Source organism: Sarcophilus harrisii, chromosome 4 (assembly GCF_902635505.1).
Source record: "Sarcophilus harrisii chromosome 4, mSarHar1.11, whole genome shotgun sequence".
NCBI lineage: Eukaryota > Metazoa > Chordata > Mammalia > Dasyuromorphia > Dasyuridae > Sarcophilus > Sarcophilus harrisii.
Window position 1 is genome coordinate 251047006 of NC_045429.1, and position 20422 is coordinate 251067427.

General features: G+C 33.7%; 1 protein-coding gene across 4 annotated transcripts in view; it reads right to left on the minus strand.

The window, feature by feature from the left end:
* Positions 1 to 770: 770 nt before the first annotated feature.
* The window catches only part of PRIM2 (DNA primase subunit 2), a 342100-nt gene continuing 322448 nt past the window's right edge, over positions 771 to 20422 (minus strand). For all 4 annotated transcript variants that reach the window (XM_031964687.1, XM_031964688.1, XM_031964689.1 and 1 more), the window contains exons 13-14: positions 19733 to 19801; positions 771 to 1317 (exon numbers count right to left, since the gene is read on the minus strand). In XM_031964687.1, the coding sequence (XP_031820547.1) occupies positions 1090 to 1317; positions 19733 to 19801 (297 nt within the window). In that variant the 3' untranslated portion in view covers positions 771 to 1089. The remainder of the gene's footprint in view (positions 1318 to 19732; positions 19802 to 20422) is intronic.

The following is a 20422-nucleotide window of genomic DNA, read 5'->3' on the forward strand; positions in this document are numbered from 1 at the left end:
CATTGGATAGGAAAGTGATTTTCTTAAATCATTAGACTAGGTGACCTTTGAGACTCACTAACTCTAGATCTACATATAATTTCATAAATCATTTCACTTCTCTGGGGCTCAGAATTCTTATCCATAAAATAGAGGATTCAGTGGGCAAAAATGGACTTCAAAGGTCTCTTCTAGATCAAAATATAGGCATCTGAAGTCTCATAGTCTTTTCATGATACTATACTACTTTCTAAGAGGCTTATGAGACCAACAAAACCATGTAAGTCACCAAATTTATTTGATTTTACTCAACTGTCAATAGACGTAGAAAGCACTGAAGTACTGACAGAAGATGAAATTAATTCGTACATGTCTCCCTTATATGTCCTCCTTTACCAACTCTTGATTTTTAGAGCCTATCAAAGAATAAGCTGAAAATTAAAGTTGGTAAGTTTAATTACTTTAAGTAATGAGCCCCTGGAAAGAAAATGAACACTAAACCAGATTATACACAGTCTTTCTTTGTTTTCCTTTATCCATTCATTTGTAAGTCACAGATTTATGGTGCACTTGAAAGATTTTGCTGCCAATCACAGCCACTAAAACAACATATGACAATTCATTCACAAGAAATTTCTCCTTTTTATGCAAAAAATCAAAAAGAGAGGGGAGTCCCCAGATGATAAATAGTTTTGCAGACTGATCTGCTATTCTCTGACGATTTCTATCTACTTTTTTCTTGGCATTTGGCAACAAGTAGCATGTTGGGAAATTCCTAGAACGTATCTTTTTTGTGTGTTTTTAATATGGCAACATCCAACGTGTTGTTTTGAAATCTATTTCCTTCAGAATCTTTTTTCCCCCTCATACACATACACATTTCCATTTCAATATTTGTTTTTTATTTGGATGATGGAGAAAAAGAAGTGGCAAGGTAATAGGTTAAACTAAGAAGAATTAAAAGATATTGTTTTTAGATTATGATATGGATGGAATAATGATGTCCATCCAGGAAAATGACACTCTTCTGTTACTAATTAGATTACAAAGGGGAAACTTTCTAAAACAGAGAAGACCTGAAAGCTGAGAAAGAAGGGAGATAGTGAAAGGTTATTCACTGAAGTAACCCTCCAACCCTTCCATATCCATTTCCAGTGTAGAATCTAAAGATGATGGGAGTGAAGATGTTGAATTAGAAGTTTTCTGGACACTCTGCTTGGTCTGAGAAACTTCTGGCTGGCTAGGTTCTTTCCTGACTTCTCGGCCACCATTGAGAAGTTTCTGGCTCTCAAAAAAGTACTGATTAGGATGATTCAAAGAAAACATACCATCTTCAACCTGTAAAGGCAAACAAAGAGACATAGTACTCATGAGCACCAACACAGCCTCCAAAACCATCCTTGTTTTCACTAAAGTCAGTATTTGAACCACATTGCAAAACTGCCAAGACAAATTCAGTAAGGGTGAATAGGACTTTCCCACCATCTTTTTTATCTATTTTTCATTTTTACACTTCTAGTTTTATGTATGTGTTATGTTTTTTAAATTATAAGCTTTCACAGATTATTCTTGATTTATAACAAATCTTTTATAACAAAATGAAATAATTAATTAAAACTACAAATATAGTAACTCATCAGAAAGTTCATCCACTATTTGTCATCTGTAACACTCTCATTTCTCTATTAAAAAAAAAAAGAACAGAAATCTCCTTTCCCTTTTGTCTACCCAAATCCCATTACCAAAAAAAAAAAAAAAAAAAAAAAAAAAAAAAAAAAATTATTGCATAATCAAACAAAACAAATTTACCCAAAGGGTATCTACAAATATTTATAAATATAAAGATGTGAATAGGTAGATAGTGTATATATCTCTATCTACACATATACATACACATATGCATGCATATATGTCTCATTCTGCATCCAACACGCATCACACCACTCTGTAATTGACAGCCTGTTTCGTCAACAGTCCTCTGAAATCTTGAACAATCACTGTATTGATCAAAGTTTTGTCTTTATACCTTTACACTGTTATTATTGCATAAATAGCTCTATTTAGTATATTCATCAGTTTATATAAGTCTTCCAAATCATATTCCCAAACCCTTATAATATTGATGCTATAGTATACATTGTGGTTTCTATTCACTTCACCCTACATCAGTTCATAGAAATATTTTCTTATTTTTTAAAAATCATTTTCCTTATTTCTTATAAGGACAATAATACATCTTTACAAATAATGATTTATTAAGTGGTATTAAGGAGATAACTCAAATCCTAGAGAGTGGTATTAAGGGAAAGTACAGTGGTCACCTGCTGTGGCTCAGTCAACTCACTCTTATCTATAAGGCTGGCAGATGATACTTCATTTTAGGTGATGCTGAGTTCCGATAAAGCAACCTATCTTCATGCAATTGATCATAACCGTCTTGTACTATCTCTAGGTAGCACTATTTAAATAATTTTTGCAAATCACAATGTGGTTCAAGATGATTATGTCAATGTGGTTTTCTTTATGCCAATCTTCTCAAAAAGAACAAATTTTTGTCAGATTAATGTCAGTGAATTTGGAAATATATCATTTTAATTGTAAACTCCAAAGAAAACTCTACATCTCAATTCTCAAGATTGTTTAATATGAACAGGTATTCTTGCTTTTGAATATTCAACAATGAGCATATTTGTCCCGATTTTAAAAAATTCAATCAATAGCTACAAACATATAAACACTTAGGCAGGGGCAGCTCCATGGTGCAGTGGATAGAGCACCAGCCCTGAAGTCAGGAGGACTTGAGTTCAAATCTGGTCTCAGACACTTAACACTTTCTAGCTGTGTGACCCTGGAACAAGTCACTTAACCCCAATAGATTCAGCAAAAAAAAAAAAAAAAAAAAAAAAAAAAACAAACATAAAACCACTTTAGGCAAACAGATATTACAATGGATGGAGGGTTGAACCTAGAGTCAGGAAGATCTAAGTTTAAAACCTATCTCAAATGCTTAATAGTTATATGACTTAGGACTTCCTCAATTGTAAAATGGGGATAATAATAACACCTTTTTCCCAGAGTTGTGAGGACCAGTAAGATTATAACTGTAAAGCACTTGCTAGTTATATGACAAGGTAGGTACATTACTTACAGTCTTTCTCAATTTCTTCATCTATAAAATGGAATAATAAGAGCACCTACCTCCGATGGTTATAATAAGGATAAAATGTAATGACATTTGAAAAGAGCTTTCCAAACCTTAAGGTGCTATATAAACACTAGATATTGTTGCTATTAATTAAAAACAATCCTTAAATGTTATTTATACCATTCTAAATAAAAAATTTCTATTAGTGAGGTCAATTATAATAAGCTATTTGAAGAACTTTTTAAATTATAGATGAATTCTATTGTGGAGTTAGTTTTATGTGAGAAACAGTCCTTACTGTTATAGTAAATTGTTATAGTGAATCCATGTTCTCTAAATCAGACCTTGAAGCAGAAAGATAAAATCCCAAAGAACTTGTCAGGTACTTGAATATTATTATTATAAATATTCCTTCCTTCCTCTAGCTAATTAAGTCCAACAAGACTAATTTTTATCACATATTATCACATTTTTAGCATATTGTGTACTCTCTTCAGAATATTAAATTCTTGAAATTAACTAATTCTATATGAAAATTTATTCATAAGGGTTTCATCTGGTCTATGATGGATCAATAAAGATAAGTCCTCTCTTATGATACAACTTACTTAAGCACTCAATGATTCAATCATTCTTCTGTTGATATGTGTGGTTATTTCTCACTACCTGTATCTGTGTACAGCAGATTAGTTCGGTAAAGAATGAATCTTCTTAATAGTGGTTACTTAGATCTATTAGAGCAGAATTTCATCTGCTACTTTACTGAGAAATTTTTAAAGGTGTCTCTGAGGATTCTATAACCCATCCATAATAAGATTCATGAACACTGGAGGCATCAGCAACTTTTTTCATTTAACTTTTTATATACTTATGTATTACTAACTCCCTACTGGACACTTGAATTAGATATCATGCAAACAACTCAAACTCAACATGTCCCAAACAGAACTTTTTTTTTTCTAAGCCAGCTTCATATGTTGAAGCTGTTGAAGACAATGTCATGCTCCCAGTTATCCAGGTTTATAATGTCAGTTATCATTTTTATCTCATGTATCTTCTTTCCGCTCATACATTCACAACTCTGGTGTAAACTCTCATCATTTCTTCATTTTGATTACTGCAAGAGTCTTCCAACTGGTCTACCTGCCTCAATTATCTCCCACTCTAAATCATCTTCCAACCAGCTGTCAAGGGGATTTCATAGGTCTAACCATGTTATCCACATGCTCATTGGACTTTAGAGTTTCCCCATTACCTCCAGGGCCAAATATTTGAAATTTAAAGTTTCGTATAACCTGGTTCCCTACACTTTTTCATCCTGCTTACACTGCAGACCTCTCCACACACATCATGATCCAGCTATACCATCTTACTTTCAGTTTTTCAAACAAGATAAGTTCTTTTTCCATTTTTTTCAAACCCATTTTTTTAAAGACTCACTTCTTTCTGCAGAAGGCTTTCTTGATTCTTCCTGACTTCCTTTTTATTCCCCACCTACCTGCTCTGCTAATGCTCAGATTACCTTCATAAATACCTTTACTACACTGAGATATTTATATTTACATGTTGTCTTTCATGTCAGAACATAGATTCTTTGAGAGCTGAGACAATGGCTTTTTTGGAGGGTGGGGAGTGTTAATGGGGTAACTGGCCACTAGAACTGTGGCCGGGTTCTTGGATAAAGTAAGTGCCTAATAATATATGTATACAGACTGGTCTTTTTTCAAGTCTGAAATTTTCTATTCCTTCATGTCATCTTCTTTCAAAATTCCACTCCTCTCACATTCTGCAAGAGACTTTACCTTTCCTCCCGATCCTAATTCCCACCCAATACTTCTGGCATCTTTCTTTCCTTCCAACTATTTTGTTTATGTTTTGCATATACCTAGTTATTTACATGCTAATTTTCCCACTAGACTATAAGTTCCTATATATCAGGATTGGATTCTTTGTATCCAGAGCAATTTACACAATGCTTGACATACAGTAGCAATGGAATAAATGTTGCATAACTAAGAGACATGATTTCTAAATTATTGACAGGTGGAGAATTCAATCTAAACTCTAGAACGTACCCTAATGTCTTCCATTTTGAAAAGAAGAATTTCCTGATGCAGAAAGAATAATGAACTAGAACTAGTCCTATGATGATCAAATAGCCTAATTAATATAAGTGTGAGTACTGGGAGAACAATGGCACATCACAAAAATAATAGGTGTTTTATTACTATTCTGGTATCAGCAGTTTTATTTAAAAAGACCCTATACAAAAACAAGTAAATGAAAAATCTGGGGATATCTTTATTTACATCTCATTAGAAATAAATCAATCCTGAAATCAACAAGATTTCTCAGGTGCTTATTATGGGGGTGATGGGACTGGGTCATGGAAGCATAAAGACAAACTAATAAATAATTTCCCCTCTCAAGAAACTTATATCCAATCAGAAGAGACTGGAACCATCACAGATGCCCTGCTCTATAAAGTCTTCCTTGATCACAGGGAAGGAGAAGTCTATTTACCCACTGAAATTTTCCAATAGCATTCTGGGTCCTCCTATCTTAAATACATTTCTGCATCTTGCCCCTCCCTGAGTCTGAATATAGGCTTCCTGAGGGCAGGAACAGTCTTCATTTTTCATTTCTGGACTCCTAGTCCCTAATTTAATGGCTTATCTATACTAAGCATTCCAATAATATTTGTTGAAATGATATTAGATTGATTATATGTAATTATTTAAAAATCTGCTATTTTCTTATGAAAGGAATCATTTTGGGGAGATTCTCAAGACCTTTTAAAGCTACAGATACTTAGTAAGTCAACCAATTCAAAAATGATAGCAATTTTGTGGAATCTAATAGAAGTGGAATAAGACAGGGAGTTAGAGAAATATGGGGAAATAGCATGTACAAGTTGGCTAGATGAAGGAAAAGAGAGCTGAGACCAGCACAATAAATTTGATAAGAAAGAGATAGATCATTTTGAAGTGTGACTCAAATACAGAAAATCAAAACACAAAAAGTAAATTTATAAAATAGATAAATTCAGAAATAATTCACTTAAATTTTTTTCAAGCTTTAATCTATATAACACAGCTAAGAACTAGGAAATGAGATTTTTTTTTTTTTAAAGGCCTCAGAACAATCCAAAATAGATGACACAAAATCCTTTGTATTAAAGCACTTGTAAAACATTTTACTTTACAGGCCCTTAATCAACACTTGTTTACTCTCATGGTGCACACAACTTTTACAAACTTGGTAATGAAGCTTCTGTGACCACAACTAAGTAGAAACATTAATTAGAAAAGGTATTGAGGATGCTGCAGTCAGGTACATTAAGAGTAGTGAGAAGTCACAGAAAATAATTGAAAAGTAATAAGTTATAAAAACTCTGGAAGAAATACAGATAGAACTAAACACACCCATAGTCTGGGGTCATTAAGTATCAGAGCTAACTTCACTACACACATTAATAACTCTTGAGAGATACTAATATTCAGAATTATCATGTAGATTGGAAATGTCGAACATGGACCCTGCAGGCTATTTATGGCCCATGATACTCCCAAGTGTGGCTGAACCAGCTGAAAATGTAATTGGGAAAAAAATTAACAATATAAATAAAAATACAATAAAACATACAAAGAAAAATAAAATAAATTATTTTTTAAAAACATGCTATGCCAATGGACAGCCCATACGGATCTTTCTTTATATATGGACTTTAGGCACCCAGTTCAGAGTAGGTTTGAAACCACTACACTAAATTCTCTAAGGGCAAAAACATGGATAGGAACTTAACCTGTGATTGAATCAGTATCAAGACTTTCCAGATAAGGAAAGTCATACCAATATAAGTTGGTACACTGTCTGTAATGTAGAGTCTTAGAGAATTGCCTAGACTGATGAGAGATGAAGTGATTATTACTTACACTGAGAATTACATGGTCAGCTTGTATCAGAGAAGGGAAAGGAACCTCAGTTTTCCTAGTTGCAAAGCCTGCTCTCTAGTTATTATGTCCATGTTTCTCAAACTATGCAAAGCAGTAGAACCCTACGTTACCACAAGGATCTCACAAAAGTTCTGGGGGATATTTTAGATAAATGAAATTTTCAAGGGAAGCCCACCAATACTTGATATCTCTTGGATACCACATGAGCTCAAGGTAGTTTCAACATTGAATTATGCTATATTCCTTTAATTGATGTCATTGTATGTGACACTTGAGATATGTTTCATTTATTTGAATTTTCAACTATACCAATAACTTAGTGAATTTCTTGTTTGCAATAATGTCCTATCTTTGAGAAGGTGGATTTTTAGGAATTATAGTGATAAATAGCAAGTACCATGTGAAACCAATATGGAAATGAAGGTGGCAGTGTCCAATCTATTCTAAGGTTTGTTGTGTAGTGTCTAACAGGCATATATATATATATATATATATATATATATATATATATATATATATTCCAATAACAACTACTGTGGTTAATTTAAAATGAAATAAAAATATTATTTTTCTTTCAATTTGTATCTTTTCAAAAGTTTTTTCTAAAGTTTATTAAGTCATTAATAAATAAATATTTATTGAGGGTTTTTTAGACCTAACAACTTAAATACACATTAGAAATTTCTTTTGGCCTAGGGACACCATGAATAAATTACTAAGGGACCAAGAAAGTTTAAGACGCGCTGAACAATGTTCTACTGCTTCTCCAGGGAAAAGACTATTTCATTTTTGTCTTACTATTCTCCAAAGCACATGGTAAAGCTTAATAAGTTTTTTTGAACTGAATCATGATTCTGAGTCAATGAGAAAAGGTTAAATCATTTTGGAAGGGTGAGAAAGCATATAATACATTTTAGGGAGATTCCATTCAAAATGGTTAAAATAATTTTTTAAAGGTTGATACTTAAGAGATAAATCCTCAGCTGTTCAGAAAACTCAACCATCTAGAATATTTATTTCCTCAATGTTCTGGTAAGCTAAAGAACTATACTATAATTATATTGAATTAAAATTAAAATAACAATTTGCACCAGCTCTCAGCTTTCATTTTATTTGTAGCAAGCAAACAAGTAATAAATACTCTAAAATGAAAAAAAAAAAGTTTAAAATACTGCTCCCTCAGTACACAAGCAAATAAGACTTCCGACAGGAGAGTTTATTTCATCTACCAAGTGATTATCTTGCCAACGTTTGCTTGGGATCAACATATTTTGCACAAGATGACCTTCACACAAACACAGGTCTCATATTTCTGCCATGGCAAATGTGGTTTTTGAAGCAATGGAAGCAATTCTGTTGTACCTATGGGATCTTTGGGTTTTAATCAAGAGATTTTGCAATGACAGCTGATAATGAGGCAGCTGGTATTACAAAAAAAGCCATATGGAACTATCATAGGGCTGCAGCAAATGGTATCAATTAACTGTGGTTCATTTTTGAAACTTCTATTGAAGGGATATTTGATCACAGAGCACTCAGAAAAAATAAACTTGAGGTTGTTGGTAATGGGGAGGAATCACAAATAATTAAGAGTTTAAAGTCAATCTTTTAAAAAAATACCACATAATAATCTAAGAAAAACAATAAGAGGAATAATACATATAAAAATCTGTAATGGGCAGATGGATGCATAGTTTCATGTAGAAAAATTTTAACTTAAATATTCATATCCATCTTTGAAGGAAGAGTTATACATATACCTTTTTAATGTTTTTAGTAAATTAAAATTGGATTAAAAAAACTTGGAAATTTGCAATATTTTTTAATATCACATGCAATAATCTTGCTGTAATCAAATCCTAGTTTGGTCACTTACTACCTATATGATCTCTGGGAAGTCAAAAACCCTAATATTCCTTAATTTCTTTAGATTCAGAGTGTTGGATTAGAGAATTTTAAAGCATTTTTCTATGTTGAGATCTACAGGGTCCAATGAAGGATATAGCCTCAAGGTTAAAAAAAAAATCTTCATTTTTAAAACATAATTTTTGCTAAAATTAAATATAAAACTAGATGGTTCAAAATTAGCCATAATGAAAAACTGGAGGAACTTTTGTATGTAAATTCTTATTTTGGACCATGTCACATACATACACATATAAACATATATATGCATGTTCATGTTTTACTTAGAATAGCAAGGATTTTAATAAAACATTTGTAGAATGCATACATATATACATAAATTAACGTATACGAATACTATTAAAAGGTGACCTAGTAAGAGACAGCATGGTGTAGCAGACAAAAACTTGTCTTGAAGCTAAGAAGACTTAGATTCAAGGCCTGCCACTGGCACACACTAAATGTATGACTATGGGCAACTCATTTAAGCTCCCACAGCCCCAAGCACACCTGTTTATAAATTGCAGTTAAAGTGTCACTGCAGAACACATGCACTGGTAGAAGACTTTCATTTAATCTTGGAGTTTCCTATGCCAATAAAATCATAAGCTCAATTCCTGTTCCCTTTCTCCATCCTGATATATGCATTTATTCCAGAACTGTTGTTACCCACCCCTAATGATAATAACTGGGATGAAGAAAACACAATGTTCATATCCCACAAAGCTGCCCTAACCAGTGTTATTTAGCCATAATGTTGTTAATATCTTTTAATCAGCTGAGTCATAAAACTCTATGTAAAATTCTATACTGATTACAGGCAACATTGTGTTTTTGAAACTTATAAGTAAGTGTTGCCCATAGTGTCTCCGACTAGTAACTCCAGGCATGCAGACCCATATGGTAAGGTAATAAACACAAAGGAAGCTTGACAGGTAAATGCAATCTTTATGATCACATATTTTGAATATGTATATAAGGGATTTCAAAAATGCAGTTTTCATAGAAGTGGAAAAGAAGGTTCCAAATTCACGATTAATAAGAAAAATGCCACAAAACAAAAATTATTTTAGTCACACAGAATGCAAATGCTACTGATTGACAATTTTGCTCTGCTTGGTTTGGTGGCTGCCATAATAACATTTCTAAATAGTGGATAATGGGATCTGGGAGCTTATTAATTAGGTAATTTAATGATTTCCCAGAATATAAAAAAAAAGTGTTTAAGCAGAAGCAAGTTTTTGGATGGTCATTGTATTGGACACTGAATTAGTCTTCTGACAACACCATGGAAGAGAAACCATAAATTTTACAAAATAAGATTGGCCAATCAATGAAAAAATAACTGGCTCTGGCTTCATAACTTCAGGAAGTGAATTGCTATATTAAGAAAACAATAATCGTATTTCTTTTTTAAGATTGTTGATGAAAGCATGTGAGAGGGAAAAAGAGAAGAGGGGGAGTCCGTGTATGTATTACTTGAGGGTATATGTAATACATTTGCCAACTTAACCCAAAAAGGTCAAATGAGAAGTCATTGAAAAAAACAATATAGCTGAGAAACAAACAAACAAAAAAAGCAAATGATTGGAATGTGTGGGATAAGAGGACAGCCCTTAGTGGTCAGCTGAATTTCAGATATTTAACTGCATAAATAATACATATCACAGTTTCCAATTAAAACTGACCATTTCAAAAAAATGGATATGTTTGGAATCAGCTTTATTCCAGCTGGGGTTAATTGCCATCTGCTGCTTTTTTTCTATTAATTTTTAGCAAGCAATGAACTGGGATGGAGGAGGGGAATTCACCTATTCCTATAGGACCTTCTAACATATCTATGTGAAAATATTGATTAATTTCTATATGAAAATGTTGATACCAAATTTGTAGATATTAAAAAGTATCTTCCACAGGAAGTTTTTCCTGATCTTCCAATGCCTTTCCTCTGTTGACTATTTCCAAATTCAACTCTACATAGTTCGTTTTTACAAAGTTGTTTGCATATTGTCTAGCTCATTAGACTATGAGATCCTTGAGGACAGAAACTAATCTTTTGTCTTTCTTGGTATCCTCAGTACTTAGTATGGTGTCTGGTACATAACAGGCACTTAATAAATGTCTGATTATCTATATAAACTGCAAACAAATTTTGAAAATCTCAAAACGCTACACCTACTCTTCCAATACTCTAAACTTTAATTTAACTTTCATTTAAATAGGTTGACTAAAAGTAAAGGTTTACTGAAAGAATAATCTAAATTAAATTTATCACAATTTAAAATAACCTATATAATCCAAGGCAGCATGTTACAGAAGAAAGGGTTTAGAGTGAGATTACTTGGATTCAGATCCAGTTCAGTTGGTTACTATTAATGTGAGCTATGTGACCTAACTTACTCTCTAGACCTCAGTTTCCTCATCTATAAATAAGATGAGTCCCCTATAAATAAGGGACTGAATTAAATGGCATCTGAGGACTCATCAAGCTATTTAATCTATTCATATTTATTAAGAACCTACTTTGAACCAGGCATTGTGATAAGAGCTCTAGGGATACAAAAAGAGGCAAAAAAAAAAAAAAAAAAAAAAAAAAGAAAAAAGACTTTGTCCTCAAGAAGCTAATAGTCTAATGGAAAAGACAATAAGCAAACAAATACACACACACACACACACACACACACACACCAGATTAAATAGGAAATAATTAAAAGAAGAAAAACACTGGAATTAAGAAGGGTTATGAATGGCTGTCTATACAAGGTGAGATTTTAATATGGACTTAAAGGAAGCCAGAGAAATCAGTATTCTAAGTGGAAGAAGGAAAGCAATTCCAGGCATAAGAAATAGCCAGAAAAAAAAATGCCCAGAGCTAAATAAAGAGTATCTTGTTCATAGAATAACTAGGATGCCAGTGTTTCTGGATTGAAAAGTACACATTGGGGAGTAAGAAGTAAAATGACCAAAAAGATAGAAGGATAGATTCTGAAGGTTTTTGATCACCAAACAGAGCATTAAATCCAAAGGATCTGCTCCAGGAAGCAACAAAAAAGCTACTAGAATTTACTGAATAGAAGGGTAACATGATCAGACCTGTTTTTTAAGGAAATTGCTTTAGTATGCTTTCTAGAGCCCCCAAGTTGGGTTGCCAAAATACACACTTCGGACTAGGACTCTGAAAGATCTCGGGACTAGCCTTGGTTTTAGTGGAGGAGTGAAGGAAGCAGGAGACTCATGAGGATGGTCAAAGATGGAGTGTTTATTTCAAGTCCTCTCAGCCCTTAAATACCTCAGTATGATTATATCACTACAGCACACTAAGCATGTGTTAACTGTAGAACCATTACATCACCACAGCACACTGTACAAGTGCTAACTATGAGCACCTTGCTACTGATATGTAAATACCTCTCTTTACTATAAATATTCCTTGCTTCAAGTAGAACACAAGTGATCATGCCTTCCTTGACTTCTCAGGAAGGGTGAGAGCCCTTAGGGGAGATGGGGAGCCAAACCAGACATTGTTAGCAGGCTCCCTCTGGGCTGAAGGGTCTTATATCTCACCCAGAGTTCCCCCACTATCTGTGGCCCTCTACAGTGGCTTACTAGAGAATGGATCAAAGTGGGGAAAGATTTGAGGCAAGCAGACCCACCAGCAGGCTGTTGCAATAATCAAGCATGAGGTGATAAGGGCCTGCACTAAAATAGTGCTATGTCAAAGGAGAGAACAGGGTGTCTTCAAGATATTTTACAAAGATCCTTTGACATAGCAGCACCACTAGTAGATCTGCATTCCCTTTTAAAAAGGAAAAAAAAAAAAAAAAAGGAAAAGAATCTATATATACAAAAAATATTTACAGGAGCTATTTTCTACAGGCACAGAATTGGAAATTGAGGAGATGCCCATTAATTGGGGAATAACTGAATAAACACTAGAATGTTCTTGTAATGGAATACTATTGTGCTACAAGAAATAATAATCAGGATACTCTCAGAAAAACCTGGAAAAGACTTACATGAGCTGATGCAAAGTGAAATGATGGCATGTAATCCAATATATATTAAACATGGTAAAAATATGTGTTAAATCCAATATAGGCATATATATTTATACAATTATCTTGCTACACAAGAAAAATCAGATCAAAACGTTAAAAAAAAAAAAAGTGAGAAAGAGAAAGAAAATAAAATTCAAGTGAACCACAACAAAAAGAGTGAAAATGCTATGTTGTGATCCACACTCAGTTCCCATAGTCCTCTCTCTGGGTGAGGATGACTCTCTTCATCACAGGATCATTGGAACTGGCCTGAATCATCTCACTGTTGAAAAGAGCCACATCCAGAAGTGATGACTTAATGTAGATTGAAGTATACTTTTCTTACTATCTTGAGAGTTTTCTCTTCTTTTCTTTTTTTTTGGTTTGTTCTCTTTCACAACATGACTATTATGAAAATGTTTTTCATGATTAGACATGTACAACTACATTAAATTACTACCAACAGAGCATGGTATCCTGAAAATACTAGAGAGAAGAGAGTATCAAGGAGAGAAAAGGAAGATTGAGAAAAAGTCATTGGAGTTAGGAACTAAGATATAACTAATAACTGGGGGTGAGGGGAGAGGGAGAGGAGAGGGAGAGGAAAGGAAAGGGAGAGGAGAGGGGGAGAGGAGGAGAGGGGGAGGAGAGGGGGAGAAAAGGAAAGGGGGAGGGGAGGAGAGAAGAGAAGGGAGAGGGGGAGGGGAGGGGGGAGGAGAAGGGGGAGGAGAGGAGAGGGGGGAGGAGAGGGGGAGGGAAGGGGGAGGGGAGGAGAGAGAGAAGTTTCAGTGAAATGATAAGATCATAAACCAAATTGGAAGGGGTTAAGAGTAAGAGGAGAGAAAGTGGAGGCATCTACTGTAGATGACCTTTCCAAGGAGTTTGTCTACAAAAGGCAAAAGAGATACAGGGCAAAAGTTAGCAGGGATGAAAGGATCAAGTAAGATATTCTTGTTTTTGTTTTTAAGATAGAAGAAATAGGAAATGTTTGTGCACAGTAAGAAATGAGCCAGTGGAGCAAAAAGAGATTGAAAATAAGTGAATGAGTGGAGATGAGAAAGGAAGCAACCTGCTTGAAGAGACAGGATAGAATGGAATCATGACAAGTAGAGGGGTTAGTTTAGTAAGGAGAAAAGCCACAAAGATGAAAAAGGTGAAAAGGTGGAAGCCATTTGAGTGCTAAGAAATGAGGAAGAAGAAAGAAGTGGAAACTTATGGTGAATGGCCTCATGTTTTTTTCTGTAAAATACAAGGCAAAACTCAAAATGAAGGTTTGAAGAGGAATGAAAAGGTGTGGAAGAGCTACTGTAGAAAGTGAGATAGTGAGTTAATAAAAGGGGTATAAAAGTGAGTGCCCAGCCATTGAATCACACAGTAGTAGATCCAATTAAAATGGCTTGTAGGACACTGCTCAACAGCACATTTCTAGGCACAAAGGTGATGAATGATGGGAGTGACTGCTGGGCTTAATGGAAGATAAAATAAGAGGGCTAAGATTCAAGAGAAGAGAACAATGCAGAACTAAATTGTTTTACCAAGGAATCAAGATGGGGAGAAAGAGATAGAAGACCTAGAAGGGAATTGAGGAGTCAATTCAAAATCTGGAAATCACAGTGTGAATAAAAAAATAGGCTTATATGAGACAAGGCAGAGGGAAAGGTGAAAAAACAATAGATTATTATTAGATAAGAGGACTTCAGAATTCTTGAACATCAAGGCAGGCTATTTTTGTGTGTAGCTGAAGCAGAGTAGAGGAGGAGCTCATGGAAGCTCATGTGTACAAGTTCCCTAGTATGAGAAGTCTAATTCTCTGTTCATATTCTTATTCAGTAAGAATCTATTATTCTGGGGGAGAGGATTCTGGAAAAGCAAGAGTAGAGCTGAAAATTCTAAGCTCTCCAGATTTTCCCCCACAAAGAAGACAAAATATCACCTCAGGGTAAACACAGAACAGTAAAAATAAACAAGAATTGGAGCAGAACAGTGGTCCAACTGAGACAATTGAAGAAGATCTGATGAAAGATACCAGGATGCAGGTTTGGCCCATGTGAAGTATAAATATCTTCAGGCTAATTCTGCTGAAACAAAAGGAAATCTTGGGGGCAACTGGGTTGAGAGGTAACCTGCTCCCAGCCACAGGAATTTTTCATATACACTCATCTTCCCCCACAGTGGGGAAAATTGAGGGAATTTCTGCAGATAAGGGATGTCAGGCCCAGTTTTGCTGCTGAGATGCAGGCCTGGGTGAAAAGGAACTTAATGACTGCAGAAGCAGTGGGTCTGTGGGCATTCTTGGTTTCAATTCCAGGCCAGAGGTGACAACTGAAGGAGGACCTAAAGTCAGAAGCAGTATCTCTCACATTCCAGACTAGTGGTGATTACAGTAACAAGTTAAAAAGGAGAAAGAATGCAACCACAATAACAAACTATTATAAATTTTAAAAGGAGAAAGAATTCAACCACGGAACATTACTAAAAAAGCAGAGTAGGATACTGAAGCAAAAAAAAGCCTCTGCTGCCCCCAAAAGTAACAGCAAATGGTTACCTGCCCAAGAAGAATTCAACAAAACAAAAACAAAAAAACCTTTAAAAATCAAATAAGAAAGATTGAGAGAAATTTAAAAAAAAAAAAAAAAAAACCCAAGAAGATTATTAAAGAAAGTCAACTGACTAGAAAAGGAGATTTAGAATCTTTAAAAAATGACTTCCTGAAAACTAGAAATGGACAAGGGGAAGGCAGCAAAATTATAAAAAATTTAAAATAACAAAACAAAATATAAAGAATAAAAAATAAGAGAATGTGAGACATCTCATAAGAAAAACACAGATTTGGAGAACAGATCAAGAAGTCAAAAGAAGAACAATCAGATTACCAGGAAGCTATGATCAAAAAAAGAATATTGATACAATAAGGCAAGAAATATTTTTTAAACGTCCTGAAGTGTTAGAACAAAAGGGGAAGATAGAAATAGGAAAAAAATCTACCAATCACCACTTGAAAGTGATCCAATAATGAAAACCTATAGGAACATTATAGCCAAATTCTAAAACCCCCAGGTCAAGGTTTGTTTTTTTTTTTTTTTTCTTGTTCCTCGTAATATTTTCTCCAGGTCAAGGAGAAAATATTATGAGGAACAAGAAAAAAAAAATTCAAATATGCTGGAGCCACAATTAGAATCATAGAAGACCTATCAGTGACAACATACAAGACCAAAGATCTTTGAACACTACATATCCAGCACATACCAGCAAAAGAGCTAATTTTGTGGCCAAAACTATCACATCCAGCAAAGTTAAGCATAATCCTGAACTGCCATGATTCTGCAGGATTTTGTTGCAAAAAGACCTGGACTTAATAGACAATTTGGCATATAAAATCTAAGATAAATAACAAAAATTAATTTCAAGGAACTCAATAAGGGAAAAGTATTTGTTTTATATATAAAAATGTAGACTATATATATATATATATATATATATATATATATATATGTATGATTGTCATTAGAATCTGGATAGCTCAAAAGAAAGATTGGAGTAAAGCTGAATATATGATTCTAAAAAGGACAACCTTGTAGGAAATGGTTTTTTAAAAAAAAAGCAATTATCTTATAAAAATGAGTTACAAAGGAATTAAATAGGGAAGAGGGCTGGTAGTTCTGGAATCAAACTCTCATTGGGAATAGGTTAAAGAGGGAACAGTGTGTGTGTGTGTGTGTATATATGTATGTGTAAAAGTCTTCTAAATTTAGAAAGAAATAAGAGAATAAAAGGAGAGGGAGAGAGGAGAGGATAAGGAAGGGATTTTTAGAGGGAACCCTACTTTCATCAGATCAGGAATAAAGAGAGAATAACATGTATTTAGAAGGAAATAAAGGTCTTCTAAATTTTTATAAAGAAATAAAGAAAGTGAGGGAATAGGATGGGATATATACAGATTGATAGGAATAGAATAAAAAGGTAGGGAATGTGTCGGGGGAGAGAATAAGGGAGTGATCCTTGGAGTTAAGGTCAAATAATAATAAGGCAAAGTAGTAGATAGAAATAAAGCAGAGGAGTCAGCAGGGAGAGTAAAGAAAAGATATGTACAAACAATGATAAAAATCAAGAATAAAATTTATTAGGTCAAAAAAAAAAAGGAGGGTTGGTAATCACTGATCTCAGATAAAATTAATGCTAAAATAGATTTAATCAAAAGAGAAAAACAGGCAAGCTAAGCTGTATGTCAGCCACATTAATCAATATTATTTTAGACAATGTAAAATAATGAGATAGTATAAGGTTGGAACAGTCCTGTGGTATAGGAAATGAGTTGGTGGATTTAGAAAAATATGGAAAGATTTGGACTTATGAAGGAAATGTTATCCATCTTCAGAGAAAGAAAGGACAAACAAGTATAGTACAATTTTACACAGATGTATGTATGTATATGATTGTAGATATCTATGTTTATGTATGGATATGTGTGAGCATGTGTATGTATGTATGTATGTATGTATGTAAATATATCCACACTTACCTGTAACCTTCTTGAATGAGGAGAGGGGAGAGAAAAGGGGGAAAAAAAGAATAAAATAAAAAGCGCACAACAGAGAACAAAAGAAAAACTACAAGGAAGCAAAGAGAAGATGGACAGCTCTGAACTAACTCTGTAGAACATTTATTATAAAGGCTTTCTTAAAATGGAAATATAATGTTTTATATTTTGAATCCTCTCATGATCTGCTGTGGCAATGGGTTTTTTTTAATTATTTTAATTTTTTCTATTTTCTATTAAAGTTTTGAATAAACTAATTTAATAAAAATTTTTTAAAGAATTTACTATTCTGGTTCTTCTTCTTATCTGTCATTCATTCTCAAAGAGCACCATAACATCAAGGAGGTGATATCATGACATGCAAGTATTTAAATGAGGGACAGTTGTACAAAGTCACCAGCCTCATCTTCTCATGCAGAGCCACCTGGATCCAGTGGCCAGATATAAAACAGGACAACTGGAGAAGGCCTTTTTAAGCTAACATCTTTTACAGATCTCATTCTGACCAAGGCACTATCTAATAATTAAGGTTAGGTAAGAAATGAGGCAGAGAATGCCTCTTTTAGCTAGTCAAATAAATAAACAGATGCATATGTATATTAATGTGTGTGTGTATGTATATATCAATCTGGGAAGGGAAGACCCTCAGGGTTTCTGGCTGAAACAATTGTTATTTATATTTGCTCTGAGTTAATCAGAGCCCAATGACCAAGTGGGGCTTGGCCCAGGACCAATTATTGTTGGTCAGTCAACAAGAACCAAAATGATTAAGGCTTACGGCATGATTTTAAAGAAAAAAATCTACCCTATATCCTTCAAGATATCTTGTGAGATTTCAGCGATGAAAATTTACATTTTTGGAGGCAGAGCACTCACGTGTCCTACGTGGCCCCTATTCTGGTAAAAAGAGAAAACCACGCATTTTTTAACAAAGTGGGAATCAAATTCTCCCAACATTATAGACATTATAGACAATGGCTTCCCTACATAAGACTTTTTGTGATCCACAGGCAGAAGAGTTTATAAAACTAATTTATATCTAAGCAGCTGTATAGGTCTTAGATACCTATGAGTATCTATACTCGATACTCATAGTCCATGTTCCTATTTGTGGTCTATGTTCCCATTTGTGCCAACAACTGCCTATAAAGACATCTAAAGTATAAATTGTAAAAGTTCCTTTTTTTGGATGTACATTGCTACTGTACTGGTTGAATAATTTTGAGTAAGTCACTTAGATCTCTCTAAATCTCAGTTTCTTCATTTATAAAATGGGGATATTGAACATAATAAGGTTTCTTCCATCTCTTGTATTATAAACCAGATTACATTTGACTAAGTGGCTGAACCTAAGTGCTACACTATCTACAATTCATCTGGGGGAAAAAAAAGGTTCACAAAATCAAAGAATACCAGTTAGAAAGAATCTCAAAGATCATTCAATACACCTATCCCCTTTATGTTATCCTCGTCAGACTGTTCTTTGCTCTTTTTTGGAACAATAAACAGGAAATATTTTTGAGGTAAGATATTTCTAGACGGCAATAATTGTTAAGAAGTTCTTTGTGTATGTTAAGTTGTAATCTTTTCTCATAAATTTTACTCCTGATCTAATTCTTCCTTCTGGAGCAATATAGCCTATTATTTCTTCCAAATGACAACCTTTCAAATATATAAAGATAGTTATCTTGTGGCCAATTAAGTTTTCTCTTTTCAGACCAAAAATTCTTTATTTTCTATACTCTATTCCTTATAAGACTTGGCTTCCAGACCCATCAGCATTCTCATTCATCCTCTTCTAAAAAAACAAAACAAAACACTTCAGTTTGTTATTACCCTTAGTAAAACAGGGCACCAAGAACTATATATAAACTCTTAAGTCACACAGTCATAAAGTCAGAAGCAGGACTTAAACTTATATCTTCCTAACTCTGAATCAGGTTATTTATCCACCATGTCATACTGCCTCTTGAAGCTTAATTAACTTTTAAAAATCAACACAGTATTACCATTGTTGATGGATGCAGTTAACAAAAGTCCATAGTTTCTAGGAGTTTTAAAAATAACAATATGTAATAACTGAATATAATATGATATGATATTTAGAACTCCTTTATAACAACCTATAAAGATAACCTGATTATCAGAGTATATTATTCAAATGTGTACTTACATTATGTGTTAGATCAAAGAATTTCTGGCAGGCCAACTGGTAGTGAGTACCTTTTATATAATCCAAAATCTTAAGAAAGACAGAGAGATCAAGAAGGGAGAGAAAAAGAAGAATTAAAAGTTTAATTCAAAATACAGTGACTAAGCATCAGTGGCTTTATTTTACTTCTTTATCTCAAAGCAATAAACCATATAACATGACAAGTTTTTGCAATATATATACAATGACAATTTTAATAACATGGAAACAGTGTAGAAAGGCTATTTAGGTCACCATTATTACCATTATGATCTCTCAGATGACAAGAGATAAAAAGAGATCTTTTGGCCTATCAACTGTGAATTTCAATAACTTTACTTAACCAACAAGAAAATGTACCCTAGTATTGTATTTTTGATAGTTCTTGTCACAACATTATATTGCAACATTTCTTCCATAATTGTAGATACAAATCTAGTTATCTGAGTGGTTTGAGCATGAAGTAATCAAATATAGTATTTAGATTTTTATTTTTCACATTACTAGTTTATACAGATATAGCATAAAGTACTGTTGTGCACCCATCAGGGAAATTTAATGTAAACCCTTTAGACAAGTATCGGTAGAGGAAGAATGCTTTTACTTTCAATCAGATTTGTCCTTTTTAGAAATGAAATTATTTCTAGTAAAGCTCAGCAGAATATGAACATG